The 17,567-nt window shown below is 44.6% G+C and overlaps 1 protein-coding gene across 1 annotated transcript in view; it reads right to left on the reverse strand.

Annotated features, from left to right (window-relative positions):
* The window catches only part of LOC8038865 (Bardet-Biedl syndrome 4 protein homolog), a 37,437-nt gene extending 22,699 nt beyond the window's left edge, over positions 1-14,738 (reverse strand). The window contains exons 1-6 of the mRNA XM_042290301.1: positions 14,543-14,738; positions 10,248-10,356; positions 9,655-9,727; positions 7,667-7,720; positions 7,478-7,605; positions 459-513 (exon numbers count right to left, since the gene is read on the reverse strand). Coding sequence (XP_042146235.1) covers positions 459-513; positions 7,478-7,605; positions 7,667-7,720; positions 9,655-9,727; positions 10,248-10,356; positions 14,543-14,738 — 615 coding nt within the window. The remainder of the gene's footprint in view (positions 1-458; positions 514-7,477; positions 7,606-7,666; positions 7,721-9,654; positions 9,728-10,247; positions 10,357-14,542) is intronic.
* Positions 14,739-17,567: the final 2,829 nt, after the last annotated feature.

The raw sequence follows: 17,567 nt of genomic DNA on the forward strand, positions 1-17,567 counted from the left end.
TGAAATGGAGTAATTACATAATTTTCGCTGTCATATGGTTTTACTCACTGTCGTTATTGTTGTTAACACTTATGGAGAATAAGGGTCCAAATCACAAGGGACGCGTCAAGGAAATATAGCGTACATTTCTGGATACACAACAACGCTAAAAGAGTCTGACAGTTTTGCCAAAATAACGAACTGCAAAGCGCAACAGTTTCAACAATCTAAAGGCGAGTGAAGGTGGCGATGGTGTTGCCAGCCTAATATGTTGATTCAGGATCTATTGCTAGCCCATCTGATAATCCGACACACTCCCAGAAGGGCTTGCCGAAACACACTGAAATGCGAAACAGTAAAGCGATCCGACTCGATTCTAGTGCGAATGGGCGACTTCCACCTGACTTCCACCTGACTTCCACCTCAACACCTGACGTGGAACTTTGATATGGCATGGAAGGAAAAGCAATAGCACCTGCCTGAATGTAAAGCAGGCCCAGTTTGGTGTTCAGTTCCGCACTCCCTGGATGGTTGCTGGAAAACAGACATTTAGCGCCATTCAGATGCCAAACTTTCCACGAGGATCATAAAGTATACATGTACCCCATATTAGCTCTAAAATAGGAAAGCGGCCGATGTATAGAAAACAAGATACCGCAATTTTATCTTCTCCGATGTAAAGAACCCGCACCCCCATAGTTATCAGTGTGCTCTTTCAATTTGTAAGACCGCCTGCACACGCCTACATCGCGTGCGCACCACGTCATTCGGTCTACAAGCGTAGCGTATCTTGAATCGAATACCGTAAGTCCACCGATCTGCCTCTTTTTTTCATTGTGTTTCGCCGTATAGGCAGACGCAGACGAATCAAACAAGTCCACTGTGATCCGTGCCTCGTGTCATCCTGCCTGCATGGTTTTATGGTGGCAGTTTGTGCTATTCGTGACTTCAACAAGCAGGGGGCAAATAACTGACCTTAAAAAGAACACTTCCTCCACACGCGATTCCTTGCAGCTTTAATACGCACCTGTCCGATCGGGTTCCTTTAAAAAACCCACATCTATAGCTTTTGCATATAATTCCTTCGTAACTATCCTCCACATGCCCCCCAATCTGATGGCAATGTATACACTGCGCAGCTTCGCAAAGCGTCTCACCGTACTTCATTACACCGTACAAATTTGCCTTGGCCTTTAAGCCAAAAGTACCCAGCCACGTATACGTTTACCGCAAATGATTGATCCTAATTATAAGCGATCGTAAGTCATCTACCACGTTGTTGAAATATTCGTCACCGGAAGAAGATAGATTACATTTCAAAGTAATTTTACTTTTATGGTTTTCTTACTATAGTCACGGCCATGATGAAAACGGCAGGGCGCATCTCTTTCTGGTGTCTGGCCTTCAGCCAATTCCACCTAAAACAATCGAGGAGTGGAAACACCTCTTTCTCCCTCCGCGTAGTCACACCATCGTATAGGGAGTATTCACTGGACGCCATATTTGTGGGTGCTCTTTAAAGCGCATGCTCAGAGCGAAGTCACATTAATAGGCTGCTAAGACCGGCAATCGTGATGGTGTGGAATGCACGCTGAAAAAGAACTGCGGAAGCTAGCCGTCAGCACGCGCTCAGCAGTCGCGCACACAGCTATGGCCGCCAGTGAATAGTCCCTATTCGGATGGCGCCCACTCATCCATTGGGCCCGAGCCTGACGCCGAGCATGCTTCGGCGCGTTGATTGGACATGAGTCCCAGCCGAACGCGACGCAGCATTCATGTCCCATTATAGCCTTCTATGGTTCAATCGGTGTCTGCACTCGGTCTCATTGCGACGTCGTCGAAATGCTAGGGCGTGGTCTTTGATTATTCTAGGTGGCGTTGCTCTAGCACACATTAACTGTTCCCTTCTTCCGTTCTTGTGCTGCACGCACACGCTTTAAACTCAAGAGAAGCCGAAGTGTCATCGAAGCTAGGGTCGCGCTGGAGTCGGGACTACTGAACTCCTCCCTGATGCTCTCATCCAGTCAGTGACCATAGGACATGCGGTTTTTTGTGGGTGGTCGTTTTATTTTGTATGTAAACATGAAGAAACGCGGTACGGGGGTTTGGTTAGGACAAGAAACTTTTGTTTTAATTAATGCGCTAGCATTAGTACTCTCATGACAGAGAAAAGCTGACGGTGTCCGTGTGTGGACAAAACTGTGGAAAGGGAAGCGCGCCGCGTAGAGGGGAGGAGAGTAGAGAAGGACAAAGGCCAGAGGGAGGTGACGTCACGGGGCGGAAGCCAATGGAATCGATTCGCCCAACCAGGGGGCGCTTCGAAATTGCGATTGTAGCGCCACCGCAGTACAACACATGGTCGTGTCGCGTCGGTCGTGTTCGTAGCGTTGTATTGGCGTCGCAAGTGTTTCGAGCGTACGGTGAAGATTTAGACAAGGATAGAAAGCGTGCAAGAATTATTTCTCATTTTGTGTCAAGAAACGATAAAGAAGCTTAATAACACGCATCTTCCACCGAGAAAACGGTTGATTTCAACGCCAACGAGTCGGGTCCGCCTCGCAAGTACGGCCGTGCCGGCAGTGCCAAGTCTACGAGATAACTTTACAGGTGAGCGTCACTTCTTTAAATTTTGCGCCGTAATAACATTGTGCCTTAAAGATTACTAATCACAATGAACCACTGTTCTCGTGAGTCCTGTTAAACGACGTCGGGATACTATTTTTCGGTCGCTGAACCACCGGCAGACGACGTTCTCGCACTAGAGGCTACAAGTGGGATAGCTTTTCGGGGTTGCCCACGTCGAAGAAATATGAACGTGTCGGGGATCATGCGGGCATAGGGTGTTAATTCTGGGAAGAGATAAGTCCCCCTGTACAGTTAAGACTGCAGGTCCTCGCTGGGCTGGAGTCGCGGACCGGTGCGAGCATTGTGCCGACGCTCGTAATTTTATTAGTATTGTTGAACACGCTTCCTGCATCAGCCTGCCTCAGCAGTAGGGAACTAAAACGCCAGGGCACGACCTGAACAAAGGCCTCGTAGGTTTATTACCAAGTATTTTTGTCCCACTTCACTGAGGCAGTAGGTTGCAGTTACTGGGACCTGCTCCTGCTGATTAATGGTACTTTTTCTGCGAGTTTGAGCAATAATGTGCCGCGATATTGTGTCAGAAAGAGGGGCAAAACAGTTGAAAACGAAAAGAGGCTAGCATAGACTAAATCTCCAGCATAAATGTCTGCTATGCATATGACTGCACATAATTTTAGTCGAATTTTCATGACAATGTTGGGTTGAATGGATTTATAAAAAAAAAACTTATTTCTCTTTCAGGTTCAAGTTGTCCAATCCACATGCAAGATTTTCAAATATTGGGTGGGGGCTTGATTCATACTTTACTGTGTGGGACATTTTAGAAGGAAAATGTTGTGTAGCAAAGAAAACACCAGTGACACATGATAGGTTGTCATTAGTAGAATAATGTTTATTTTCTGAAAAAATAATCCATGTCTGTCAGTGTTTTAATTGCTGCTTCACTGAATAAAGTTTCTTTCGTGGCATGTTGGCATGTTTTCAAGCGTTTCCAGGAATGTACCGTATTTTCCGGGCTATACTTTTAAAATTTAAAATTTAGGCTGTGCCTTTCAATATCGTTGATTATGACGAGACGAGACGGATTTTGTAAATGAAAGAGTATGTTAGTGATCATTTATGTATAATACCAGCTTCTTTGAGAGCTAAGAAAGCAGACATTTCTCAAGGTGTACTGTCTTTGAGTAGGATATTCGTGACGACTAAGCACCAGGTGCGGACGATGCACCGTATGTGTACAATCTAAGCAAAATCTATTTTTTACCCCTAATTTGCCCCTGCGGACTGTAGTCTGGAAAATATGGTACAGCAGCATAATGCAACACTTTCAGAAATGTTTTGTTGACAGTGAAAAAGATTTTTATTGAGTTTTGTCACAACCAGGAGTAGGTAAACACACAACCTTGTGGCAATATAAAAGTTCTTCTCATGCTCTTAACACGGTGACATTGGTGCAGACTCGAAGTATGGCCGGCAGGACACTTGCCGATGATGTATACATCTCGAGAAGCAAGGGCTGTCCAAGAAATTGTAGGGCCGAGAACCCCGACTATTTCAGGGATCTTGCACGGCAGATCAGCTGTTCATGATATTCCAGATCTCACGAAAGATATCTCCCAGTTCGTGAGAAAGCCGTCGTCACCTAACTTTATCCATCTTTAGCCAAGCTATATTGAATCTTGGGGTAGACTAAACCAAAACATGCAACTCGAAGACGAAAGAGACTACAGAAGTTGCCAATCAACTAACGATACTTTTAACTGGCTAAGAACCGGGCACATATAGAGAATGCAAAATAGATGAGGAAAGGTCACCTGTATCTTTGAGCGAGGGAGTGAAAATTAATTTAAATTAACTAAGAATCTTTCACGAGCAGTTACAGGGTTGGTAGGTTCCATGCAATTAGTCTTTATTCAACACCTCAGCTGGCATCTCGTCTAGTAACTTGTTGCAGGATGAGCTTCAGCGTTGTCCTTGCAGGTGTTCACAAAGTGCACGCTGCAGATCCTCGCTGACGTTGGCGGAATCAAAACTGAACCGCCCCCACTGAAAAATAAATCAATAATATAAGATCTCTGGTGTAATCAGCGGAAAATCGACACGAAATAGAAACTATTATTGTCCCTAGCAAGTGAAGACGTCATCAGGCTTTCTTTTTATTTTAAAAAGGGGGGATGGGGGGGGGGGGGGGGGCTGGCTGGTTGAGGCGGTTTGGAAGTGCATTCCTTGTGTGTGTTGTTAGGGAGGGGGCGGGGTGCATGTGTATATTATAGCGTCGTACATGATGGCCCCAAACAGTTAAAAAACGGGAACAGCAATTAAGAAACACGGCGGAAGAAAGCTGCACTCGCAACCCCCAAAAGCCCCTCCCCTAGCTAGAAGTATGCTGACAAAGTCAGAAAGGCAGGCAGGGCGTCTCTTGTGAACGGCCGAGCTCCAGCACGTCTTCGTTGCCCTTCGCTGCGATGAGGCTGCACGTGAACGCTCGACGGTCGCGAGATAGAAACCCTGTCGAAGGTTGAAAGCTAGTGCTGAAGGAACTGAAGCTTCTCCCTGCCGTTCTCACCCTGCCAGTGATTATAGTTGAAATATTCGTGCCAAAGGGATCCAACATCACGACCGAAGCCCCGTCAAACACCTCGAGGGAAGCGACAGACGCGAACGAAAATCAAATATTCCGTCACGCAGGCACTGCCAACTGACTTTCCCGCGTTCGGTAGTCATTCTGTTTCTATTCTGACACCAATTCCATTTAGTTTTTTCCGCGTATTTAGCAGAACTGATCTTCCAACGAACGAGAAACTTACTTTGTCGAAGCACCGACGTGGTCCAGGCTTGGCGCCGTTCGAGTCTCGCACGGCTTTTCAGGGGAGCGGTAGAATTTTAAGGATTGACTACGACAATATCGGAGGTTGTTGCTGCGATCAACAATAAAATATTTGTGCTAGCCGGGCTTTTATATCGTCTCTATCGCAATGAATGTTATATCCGACCGCCTACGACGGAGAAGCGAGGCGAGAAACAACGAGCCACTCGGATTCGGGTGTCCCGCCAGGGGCTGGAATGGCGCTGTAGTCAGTGGCGAAACTTGAGCGCTTCGGTCCTATGCGCGCGTGGATGCTACGGCGAGTCTGAACTTGCAGGTGTGCGGAGAGCGTATGCTTAGGTTTGACTTTGTGCTACAAAACGGAGCGTGAGCCAAGTACTTGCGCTGGTCCAAGTAAGCGCCACAAATTAAAGAGAGAACCTTTGCTGGATCTTTAGGGAATGCGTTAGCATGACTTTTGCGAAATGTAAAACACGTCCCCCTTTGGGAAGCGCTACCACTGACCCCGTAACGGAGCCAAAAATAGACAACAAAAACAGAGAAAGCAAAATAGAGAGCCAAAACAGAAAAGTGAAGAGGTCAGCGTTAACATCTCCAAAAGGGGGACGTATGTTGCGTTTCCCAAGGGTTATGCTATTTCTTCTATTAAGGCTGCGAGTTGGACTAGTTGATTTGGATACCCCATAATAAGAAAGGCAAAAAAAAATGAGGACAGAGAAGAGAGGCACGCAGGACAGGGCGTTTATTCCTGCTCTTTTCTGATAAGGAGCAGGCCTTTATCAGTCAAGCTTTAGACACCCACCAGTAACGTCTGGCTTCTGTTATTTTAATCTAAATGCATCCTCTGTGCGCATGTGCGGTTTTCACCTTTTATGTGTGTGTTCTATTAAAATTCTGTTGAATTACGCCATGTTCTACGTGCCTCTCTTCTCTGTCTTTTTTTTTTTGCTTATTTCTCATCATTTATTTCTTGTTCTCGTGTCAATGTGAAGGAAAGAATGTGTGTCCGTGAGAAACGACGATTACTGCCGTAGGATCCCACCATGTAGCTCCTTTCACACTGATGTTTTTCTATTTTTGATGCGTAACCTTCAAAAGCTAGCCTACCCCTAAAGTTCGTATCGCCTGAGTACCGAAAAGAAAATAGCTCGCTAAAAGTACTGAAGAACATTCTTCATGAAAAAGCGAATTACAAAAAGAGACATGTGCAGCAGCCACGGCTTTTTAATCAACTTATTTTCAAAAAAGGCTTCTCTCGATGCAACGCCTCTTCAGTAAACTTCTTTCAAGTAAAAATCAAATAAATTTTCTTTTCCACCATGTGGTAAAAAATGCAGACGTCAACGAGAGACTGCGACAAAAACCTGCTCAACAGAAACTTGACAAAGGTCCCAAGTGCCATGCAGTTGTTAACAGCGTGTCTGCTAACATTAGCATTTTTTTTCGTCTGTGTGAATAGTGTAGTTAAAAAAACTAGCCTAAGAATGGCTTTACCGAATTAATCTATTCACTAGCAGGCAACTCTCATTTTTTGGACACCACCTTCGTTACTAGAACCCAACCCGCTTGAGTGTTTTGTTGTCTGCTACAATGTACCTGACGAGTTGAATTGTAGTGTGTCAGTCTTTCCATCCGGGGACAGCTTTCTGTGGCAATTGTCCACACTGAGCACCGATCAGGTATACGTGCGCTGCTAACCCATTTTCTATTCTAGGACCCCCAAAAGTTGCGAAAAATTGCAAGCATGACGTGTTGGCTGGTGCCACATACGCATAAGGACGAGCTTAATGCACGTGAATGTGCCTTTTAAAAGCCTGTAACCGCGCTTCTTTTTTTCTCACGGAGAGGCTTGAGCGGGGCCAAATTCCAGAACCGTCAGCACGACGATTGCAAGGAGTAAAAGAATCTGCTTTCAACCGTCGTGTCTCAGGCTAGTCTATTACTAGAGTATTAAGAACCCGCAGTTTAGAACTTTGACACTTATTCACAATATGGAGACTCTTAAAGTTCTCCACGCCGATTGGGCTTGAAACGCTACATTAGACGGAAAATATCGAGAGATATGAAAAGAACTCGGGTGCTTACTCAACCGCCTTCCGGTAGACGCTCATCGCCGATTTGATGTCGCCGGTTCGTACGTGCAGTTCTCCGAGCTCGATAAATGTCTCGTCTCTGGGACTTTGCTGCAGGGCTTCGTAAAGGTGTTCCTTGGCCTTTGTGGACAAAAGAGATGCGATGTTTCGCCCGCCTCGCAATGACCACCAGGACGATTACCTTCTCGTAGTTGTTGAGCTTGACGTAGCACACTCCCAGATAGTGGCAGATGTCCTGCATCGATGAGACAGATACTGGACTTTCAGCCGTTCGAAACTTCACCCTAAAGAAATCTGGTGCGTCTTCCTCCTCCCTCCCTCCCTCCCTCTCCTTCTCCCCCCCCCCCCCCCCCAAGCACTTGGATGAGACAATCGCTGCAATTTACTAAGTGAGCTCAGCAGACCTGTACGCTGCTCATTACACGCAATCAAATTACTTGTAATCATTGGCCCTTGGAGTTATTTTGTAATTATTCGAATACGTTTATTAGGAAGTAATCGCAATAGTAATCTGATTACACTTTTTGAAGTACCAAAATTACTTGTAGCCGTTACTATTTTTTCTTCTTCCTTTTTATTGGCGCCCCTTATTCCCACAAGTTTCCTACCAAGGAATCATCAAACCAAGTTCCCGACGGAAGGATGGTTTACCGAAATTCTTGGGTTAAAAATATAAATTCGCACACAAAGAATAAAACAAATTTGGGACAAGGGACAATAAATTAGAAACTTGCTAATCAGCAAGTTTCTAATTCGAACCACATGTTTATTTTCTCAAATTAAAAAGCTATTTATTAAAATTCAGGTTTATACTTTGCTAACTTGTGTGTTTTTCTTTTTGCAATTCCTGATGTCCGCCGGGACTGGCAGTTTTCTCCCCAAAAGTTCATTTTTTTCTCAAGCACCCTCCTTTTAGGGATGTTTGAATGTCTTGGCAGAAACAACCGGTGCACTTCATGAAGCGTGTGCACCCAGACGTCATCCGTACTTGTTCATGCACGTGACGTACTTGCACGGCCTGACGTCATGTGACGTTATCCCTACAAATGGTCATCCCTACTTTTTTTTTTATCTTGTCGAGCAAAACAAGTTCGGTGGTGAGAAATGTCCACCGCAGAATGTAAGTACTCACTCAGCATCAAAGCCACCAGAATGGCTCCTGATGTGACTTCAATGCCGGCCAAAGAGTTGCATTCGGTTCAGATAATTTTTTTGTTTTACTCGGTTTTTTCACCGTTTTGGCTCGAATTGCTGATATAACGATAAGCGCGTTACATATTATATTTTCCCCCGATACTCATCTCGTCTCTCTGACCACTTATTCGCAGGAAAGTAGAGGGAATTACGGGTCTTTACTGGAATGAAATGCCCGGCAACGAGGGATTCCATCAGTCAAACACGGACGGCCGTGTCCGAAAGCGAAGGTCGCCAAAAAATCAGAATCTGGAGACCATCCGCCAGTGGAGACATTCTCAAAAGTTTTATATTCAACGTAGCATCGCGTGACCTCTTATTTACTGCAGTTCCAACTGTGGCGCAAAGGACGAGGGTAATTAGATATCAGCCTTACACCGGAGGGTCCCGAATTTTATCGAGGAGCGTTAAAAAAAGAGCCAAAATGATGGCGTTATTGGTATGGTTCCACGTGTGAGAAAGAACGAACGCACAAGTGTGCACCCAGCCGTTGTGCCTGTAAATGGAAGGCTAGTTCACACATTTGCTTTTGAGTTTGATCGTCTGCGTAGCAATAGCTTGTCACCGCTTACGAAAAACACACTGACGCCACCATATGGTAGCCCTAGAGCTCTTCCGGTCGGCCTATATATCTTACGCATAATTATTTCATTGTGTGCCTGAAATATATCTGATGATATTATAAGCGACAATTTCGAATTGATGGTGCGTAGGCATGATTTCTCAAATCCTGCAAAATCTTCAGTCTAGCTATACTCAGATCGGAAGAGTTCCAGGGCTACCAGATAGATGGCGCCAAAATGCCACTGCGTTCTCTCGTCATAAGCGCCTGCCACGCGGTCTATCACGGCTAAACGCAAATGCGGGAACAACCCTTCAAGTGCGGGCCACACGACAAAGGCGCCAAGAGGCTCAACAGGGGCACGTCGCGCTACCAAGCAAATGCGAGGGACTTTGGCGCCCACAGTGACTTGCCCAGTCCTTGGAGCCTTGTCGAACGCATTCTTCGTAGATGTCTGCGGCAGCCTTGTGTCGTCCGAGGAGGTACCTTGGGTTTCAAGTATACATTTGCAGCAGCCCTTTAATGAGCAAACGAATCGTGTAGTGTCCCCGAAAAAAGAAAAAAAATGTTTTCTTAATTGTTGAAAAAAGAAAAAAAAAGATAAATAAACCTGCGCATTGCCTTAGTCTCCGTCCAAATGTGGTGTAAGCGGTTCTGACAAGATTCCAAACTTTCCGACCTAACCGTGATCTTATCTAAAGGTTGTAAACGATTTTCTTAAACTTTTAGGGGGAAAATGAGGCCCGTTCACGGTGGTTTGCCCCATTCATCCCATGTATTTGGGGGAAGCGTCGGCCACCATTTTCCTAATGAAAATTTTATAAAATCGCTTATAACGTTTGAACTAGATAACGGGAAACCCTGAAGCGCGTTGTCTTCTGGTCCATACCGATAGCGCTACATCTGGGCGGAGAGGGAGCGTTTGGCAGTGCGTAGTTTATTTTTGAGCGGAAAAAAGACACCGTAATTTATTTTTCGGGGACAGCCTGTATAGAAGTACACTTACAGGGACCTGGCCACCTGTTTGAGGTTGAAGGTGTCGCCATTCAGAAGGGCGCACGACTGGAAGAGTTCCATGGATTCGCTGATTCTTCCTTCGTGTCGAAGTATCAGCGCTTTAAGAAAACACAGCAAGTCAGCTAGGCGTGAAAAAGAGCCTGCAAAGTTTCAGGTGTCTGATGTGCATGCAGTACGAGTGGTAATTTTGTCGCTATATAAGTACTCATATAACTGCATCTGCTAAAATTTGGTACTTCAACTGACCCAACATGCTGCTCTTTTTACACTTTGTAGTGGGATTTTATAAACATTCGAATTTTTATGACACAAAAACAATAATATTGGACTCCAGTGGGTACCCATGGCATTGGTGTTTTATCAGATTTGGGACAAAAATTCAAATAACGGAGGTTCTGTTTGTGTAAGTCATATAACGTGTTCATTTTACTACACCCGCGTGCACCAAAATTTAAATATTATGTAGGTGTTCTTAGCTTTAGTAGGATTTCTTCTTTTTCTTAAGTTTAGGAACAGTGTTTCTATCGAGGTTTTGTATGAATAATGTTTGTGTATGTAAACGTCATTAAAAGCCTCTAATTATTTTTTCCCTACTGCCTCATTCGTCCAGATGTGCTGAATTTTCAGGTGACGTTTTGCTAGAATAACTACTTTAATATGAAGTGGTCTAAAACTAAATTTTATAAATTTGTTGGTGACGCACATAATACTTAGTTCTCATAGAGTCAATGCACGTTTAAAATAAAAGAACCTAGGTCATTATTTGACTCAACATTTCAATCGTATAACTATGTAACGTTGCAATAACCGATTCAAAAGCTTTGCAGCACTACTGACCTTAAATGTTTGTTAAGCCTCCTTTATGATGTGGACCAGAATTTGCGAAGAGTCCAGTTTATTTATATATACTACTTGTCTAGTGACTGTAGTCCATACATATGTGGCGAGCGCCATCGTCAGAAACATCACTACTCCCTCTCATCCCTCCTGGTCGCGGGACTGTAGCCCAACGGTGGAACCACCGGCGGTCATTGCTTGATTACAGGCATTACATGCAAGTCTATGGGAGGAATGAAGTAACTTTTTGAAGCTTGTAGGAGTGTCTTGTGAAGAAACGTTTATGATGTTTCGCAGGAACAGCAAGACAGAATTTGCGGTCGTCAGTAACTGTTGAGAAGCTTATTAAATTACACAAACAGCTTACCAGTATCGGTCGTCTGCTGCCACCGATAGATTATAGCGAAGTTCTACTGGCTTCAGGCGATTTTCTTTCAAGATTAATGACCTGAACTATAAGTATAAGCGATAGAAACAAAAATAATCATCACCAAGTTGACATATGCACCGTGCAAGCTGTGTCAAGACACAACCACACAATCTGGTGCTTACGCCGTTCTTGACGCTTGGTGGAAACAAAACTGAGGCCTCAAAAGCAATCTGCAATCTTTGGTACATAACCACATAAAACTAAGCATCGAAGCAAACCATTCTGGCTGCCTGCATGACGGCGTGGCTCCCACTGGCTGCTTGTGTGGCTCGTAAGGCCCGTGGAGGAAGTCAAGGGGGAATAGAAAAGTATTTCCTCCTAAACCTTTAGTAGAAAAAGTATTGACAACACAGCACAATATTTCTCACTGCTTTTAGAAAGCTGCGTTGAAGTTTAGCCGTCCGAAATATAATACAAATATGAGAAACTTCACTTTTTCTAATTTTTTTCGTATGGTTCAACACATTTTCTGGTGTCGAGCAATGGCTGCTGGTTATGACTCTCGACCCCAGCAAAACAAGTCTCGATCCGCGATCCAGCCTACTATAATAGATATCAGTGCTCCCTCCATGGCTTCGGGTCGCCATTATGTGATCGCCTACACAGTAATCTTTCGTATTTCATACCATGACTTATATAAAGTTTGTTTATCCTAATTAGTGACTAGCCTGACGTGACATTGTGTCAGAAGTTTGAGAGGTCACGAGAAAACGGAACCCGACCGCCGAAGTCGCTGGTTACAAGCACGAATGAGAAGCCCGTGGGAAGACTGGCTGCAGTCGTACCAGTAGTATAAAACCGCCGTCCAACTACAAAAGAAGCCGCCTGAAATACAAGTAGTCCCTTTCATGTCCGTCATAGGAACCAAAGCACAGAAAATATACCAAACGTTCCAGTTGACTGAACAGAAGAAGAAAGACGTGAAAGTCATCAAAAAGAAGTTCACGTCGCTCTTCACGCCGCGCATTAACCATGCTTATGAAAAATAAAAGTTTAATCAAATGACGCAAAAGAAAGGAGAGTCATTCACGGACTACACGACAGCAGCGAGACTGCAGGCTAACAAATGCGACTTTGGTCCACTCACGGAAGATCTCTTTCGGGACCGAATCATCGTCGGTGTGCAGAACGACTACACAAGAGAAAACTCTTCACAAATCCAGCCATGGACTTGGACAAGGCAATACATCTTTGCAAGACAACTGAGCAGGCAAGCCAACAAATCAAGGGCATGACGAAAAATGGCACAAGACCGTCGACGCAGTGCGCCCCAGAACGGAGCAAAGAAGATTACAGACGAAAAGCAGACGCCAAAACCGTCATCAGAAAAACAAGTGAAACAAACGACGCCGGCAGAAAGTCAAGTCCTCAAGAACTGCGGATATGGTGGAAGCCAGCACCAAAAAGGAAACTGTCCGACATACGACAAGAACTGCATCACCTGCAACAGAATGGAACACGTCGCAGCTGTCTGCAGAACAAGAAAAAAAAATACAAAAAGAAGTTCACGCAGTCGAACGCACCAACTCAAATAAAGAAATGTTCGTCTTAGAAATCAAGAGTGACAAGAGCAACACAAGTTGCGACTGGCATGAGAATATCGCATTCCTCTACAGGAAAGCGGTGAAAATGAAGATGGACACCAGAGCACGGTGCAATGTGCTACCAGTCAGCATCATCAACAGTCTCAACCTCAACACAAGACAATCGCCAGTCAAACGCGTCGTCTCTTACACCCAGCACCAACTTGACTTTACAGGCGAGGGCTAGGCAAGGCACAGCACAAGCCAGTCAAAATAATAACTTTCATCGTCGTTAATGGTTAAGTAGCACCCATTTTAGGAAGAAAAGTATGCGAAGTGTTGAATCTAGTTAAACGCGTGCAGCTGCTTGAAGCGCAAGAATATGCAAACCTGTACATGCCGAGGACGCATAAAAAGTTTGTCTTCGTTGTGGACCTAAAAAACGATCCAGTCGATGGAGGAAACAGACCACCCAGAAAAGTGACATTTGCCATCATGGATCACCTCAAGGAAAAACTTGACAACAGGGAGAATGCTGGAATCATCAAGAAAATCAACCATCTAACTCCATTCTGCAGTCAAACTGTCGTTGTCAAGCATAAGGACAAGCTAAGGATCTGCCTAGACCCAACAGATCTTAACAAGGTCCTACTCCGGGGACATTTCCCACTAAAGACGCTCGACGAAATAGCAGCAGAGGTCAGTGGATCCACTGACCCAAGAAGGGCTTCTGGCGTCTAACTGTGTCCGAGAAGACGCAAAAATATCTGGCATTCAGCACACCATGGGGAAGGTACACCTTTCTACAGGTTCCTTTCGGAATAGCAACTGCATCCGAGGTATTTCAACAAGTTATCACAGAAATCCTGATAGGCCTCCCAAACGTTGCAAACTGCAAGGATGACATACTGATATACGCCAAGACGACAGGAGAAATGAACAAACACACCGAATCAATCTTGGAAAAATAATAAAACAGAAACAAAGAAATAGAAAAGACTTACACAACACAATCTGCTGCCTAATATTCACCAGCTCAAACTACGCCCTCAATCTTCTTTCAGTCTTGCAAACACTCCGACAAGCCGGCGCTAAGCTCAACCAACAGAAATGTGTGAAGGCAAGAGTTACTCTTAACCTGTAACCGACTATAGTTGGCAGATCCGTCACCGGGCGTAGTTTACTACTTTCTCGTTTCTCTTTTTTTAGTTATTTATATCTATTGGTATCTTTAGATACCGTAGCAGGATAGGAAAAAAAAAACAGATTTTCATGGAGCACTATTTCGACGCACCGCTAGAAAAATCAGTAAAAGTGGATACATTTACTACATCGGGTAACATGATGTTTCAATAAACTATTGTTCTTAGAAATAAATAAAATACTTAATTCCTTCAGCGTTTTATTAAGAGAGTATCTGTTTTTTTTTGTTAGGATAGAAAGAAAAAAGACAAACAGCGGGAACGAGCTTTCAATGTCCATTGGTTGACTTGCCTTGAATGTGGAGTGCGTACTCGGAGGTGCCCTTCGTCTCGGTCAACATTTCCCGAATGAGGGTCTTGCAGACGTTGAAGTCCCTTCTGACATAATGCAGGTGGATGAGCCAGTTTTTCCTTTCCAGTGACGGGTGTTCCGGAGCTAAGATAGGCATGGAAGTGCAATTATCGACCAACGCGCTGTTTACGAACATGGTTGCGTCTGCCCACGCCAAGTGTGGGCACTGCGCGTGCGCAGAAACCAGAGTCGCGTAACGTGAACATGCATGCGTTGCGCCTACAGCAGCTGCGTGTTGTCAGAGCAGCGCGTTTGTGCATACAAATTCGTTCAGTGTGCTTCGTCTTGCAACCTCTGCATACGTGCACCTCTGCAAAGTAGCTTCGAGACCGAGTCTATCTTTCTGGTAAACACCAATTAATATCCCAGTTTCCCAGGCACTTAAAAGGCCTTCAGTACGAAGGTATTTGAATTGGTGAGAATCGGCGAATCAGCTCGCGACCTCCGAGTCTGCGCGTGACCCACGGCATGTACTGGTTCGCCGATTCCCTAAAGGCCATTGTTTTGTCGGCCATTGAATGGCTCGTGAAATAGGAATATAAGATGAAGCTTTCAAGGTACTCGGTGTCTTTCTGTGCGGTTTGTAAGCAATATTTTGAGATTCGAATGACTGAATTTTTACTGTGACCTATGACCTATCTTGAAAGGATATAGTATAATAAGTTGTAGAAAACATTGACACAGAATGAAGAACCTGTCTTACGTTGGAGATCTCGACGCTCTTTCCCGCGTTTCTCTGCTAAAAGGAAAGCACCCAATGCAAAACGCGTGTCGAAGAAACCTTATTGAGTGAAACTGGGAGGTGAAGTTCAGATTCACCCCACCAGGACCGAATTCATACCAGCTTTTAGCGATGGTACGTTAGAGCCCTTGTATTCGTAAAAATCACGACAGAACTCTTTTCACTCATTTGAACAGAGTGTTTCAACGCGCTAGTGTTTTCTGTTTACATTTAACAACACGCTGCTACTATTTATCTGCTTCTGTAGTCCTCAATATTGTTTAAAGCTGGGGTCGTACTGCTCATACGTTATACAAGAGACCGCCTGCACACATGAGTCACCGCAATATCTGGTTCGAATGACGCTCTCCAAGTTTTCTTCTTGAACTCCTTGCCATGCGGCATTGGAAGCACGTGTCTTGCGGCGACTCGCGTTTGAATCTGTATGAAAACTGTCTTTTGCATGATGTATGAGCACTATGAACCATGTTTAATGTATACACTGGGTGACACTGTTGGCGCAAACGCGAGAGTGGGGATTATTTTTAGTTTGCTTGTTAAAGGTGTTGGCCTTCCTTATATTTTGTCCCTTACATTGGTGCACCAAAAGCACTTTCATCCACACCACCCAATTTTGATGATAACAATTCAAATCTATGGGGAAAAAAAACGAAAAAAAGGCGATTGTTTGCTTACGCTAATAGTGTCGCGCAGTGTACGTGTGTTGACCCTATCCACAAAGCAGTCACAAAAATAATATTAAGTAAGAAATATTGAAACGCACAATGCCTTCTGTCTTATCAGCTGCTTTTATGTTTGATTCTTATTTCATTACCAACGCACTCAACTCCAAGTTTGTACCAGAACAGCGAAAAATTCCGAGGCAGAAGAACACCCAAAATGCCAGCAACACCACGGAGAACTTAAAAATCTAGACGCTTCTTTGTGGGCTTTGCTGAGACTTTGAAACGGCGAGTCGCATAATTATTGACGTGAGACGTTCTTTGGCTATAGATGTTCGGCATTTCGTGAAGCCCAGATAAAAGTGAATGTTGCGTAAAAGCTTGGTCGTGAGGCTCGACACTGATTATCATCGTTATCGGGTAGAAGAGGAGGAGTGAGCTGCTCGAAGCGGATTGGTTAACGGGGAGATCATGTGACCAAACAGCTAGACGAGAAGGATTGAGGTAGAAATGGAGGAACTCGACCACCTGTGCGCACAGAGCGGAGAGGTGCTCAAGAGTATGAAAGGCTCTGGAAGGTCGCCAGGTTTATCAGCCCGATTTGCGGGAGTATTGCTTCATTCTAGGAACAACTATTATATCAAGTGTACACATGCCACCCGTTAAATTATCCGATGAAGAGCGTCATGAACATAGGTGTCAGGCGTCTGAGAACTTTGAGTATAGCTAAATGTTTATGATGCAAGAACGTTTCACGTATCCAACGCAACTAACTAGCAATTTTACATAAAATATTTTGCTCAAGAATTCAAACTGCGCTGAGAGTCAAAATGACTACGCTTCGTCCAGCTGCCAGAGGGTCTTTTTCGTGACGAAGATGCCCTCTTCACACAGGGTCACTGCTAAGTAGAGGTGTGCGAATACGGGTTCAAATCGAACAACGCAGTTTCATCGCTAGATTTATCACTGCTAAAAACAACAACAACACTAGTTGTGTTTTTTTTTTTTTTTTTTTTTACTGTGAAGGTTATAAAGGACGGAGTGCTGTTCGATTCGAAATCCTATTCGCACACCCCTAGAGCTAACCTTAGGCCATCGGCACTCTACTTTTCTATTTTCTTGAAGGCGCCGTCATTTTGGTGCTTTGTGCAGAGCGGGAGCAATAGACCTTTTTCAAAAGTCCGCGGCGTCACTTGTACTCCATTGCTTGGTCACGTACTCTGAGCATGTCTTGGACACGCGTCAGCTTTGGGCGTGAGCATGCAATGGCATACGTCAGCGACTTTCATTGTTGCTTGATGGGCCTTTGAATGTGTCTGACGTTTTCTTGATACCTGTAATATCGAGTGTGGCATCTGGCTCCGGGAATCTCCAGGAGGTTGTTGCTGGAATTGTTGCTTGAGTAAGTTCCTCAGGCAGGTATAGTTTTACCTGAGCCAGAGGCTTAAAATTACTCGAGGTATGTCTCGTAGATGGTATGGAAGCAAGATGGTGGTTGTGATTCCTGACATGCCTTAAATGCGACCATAGAGTTTCTGGTATGACCAGGACGTCTACAGGT

The sequence above is a fragment of the Ixodes scapularis genome, unplaced genomic scaffold, assembly GCF_016920785.2.
Source record: "Ixodes scapularis isolate PalLabHiFi unplaced genomic scaffold, ASM1692078v2 PGA_scaffold1__304_contigs__length_218370807, whole genome shotgun sequence".
Lineage (NCBI taxonomy): Eukaryota > Metazoa > Arthropoda > Arachnida > Ixodida > Ixodidae > Ixodes > Ixodes scapularis.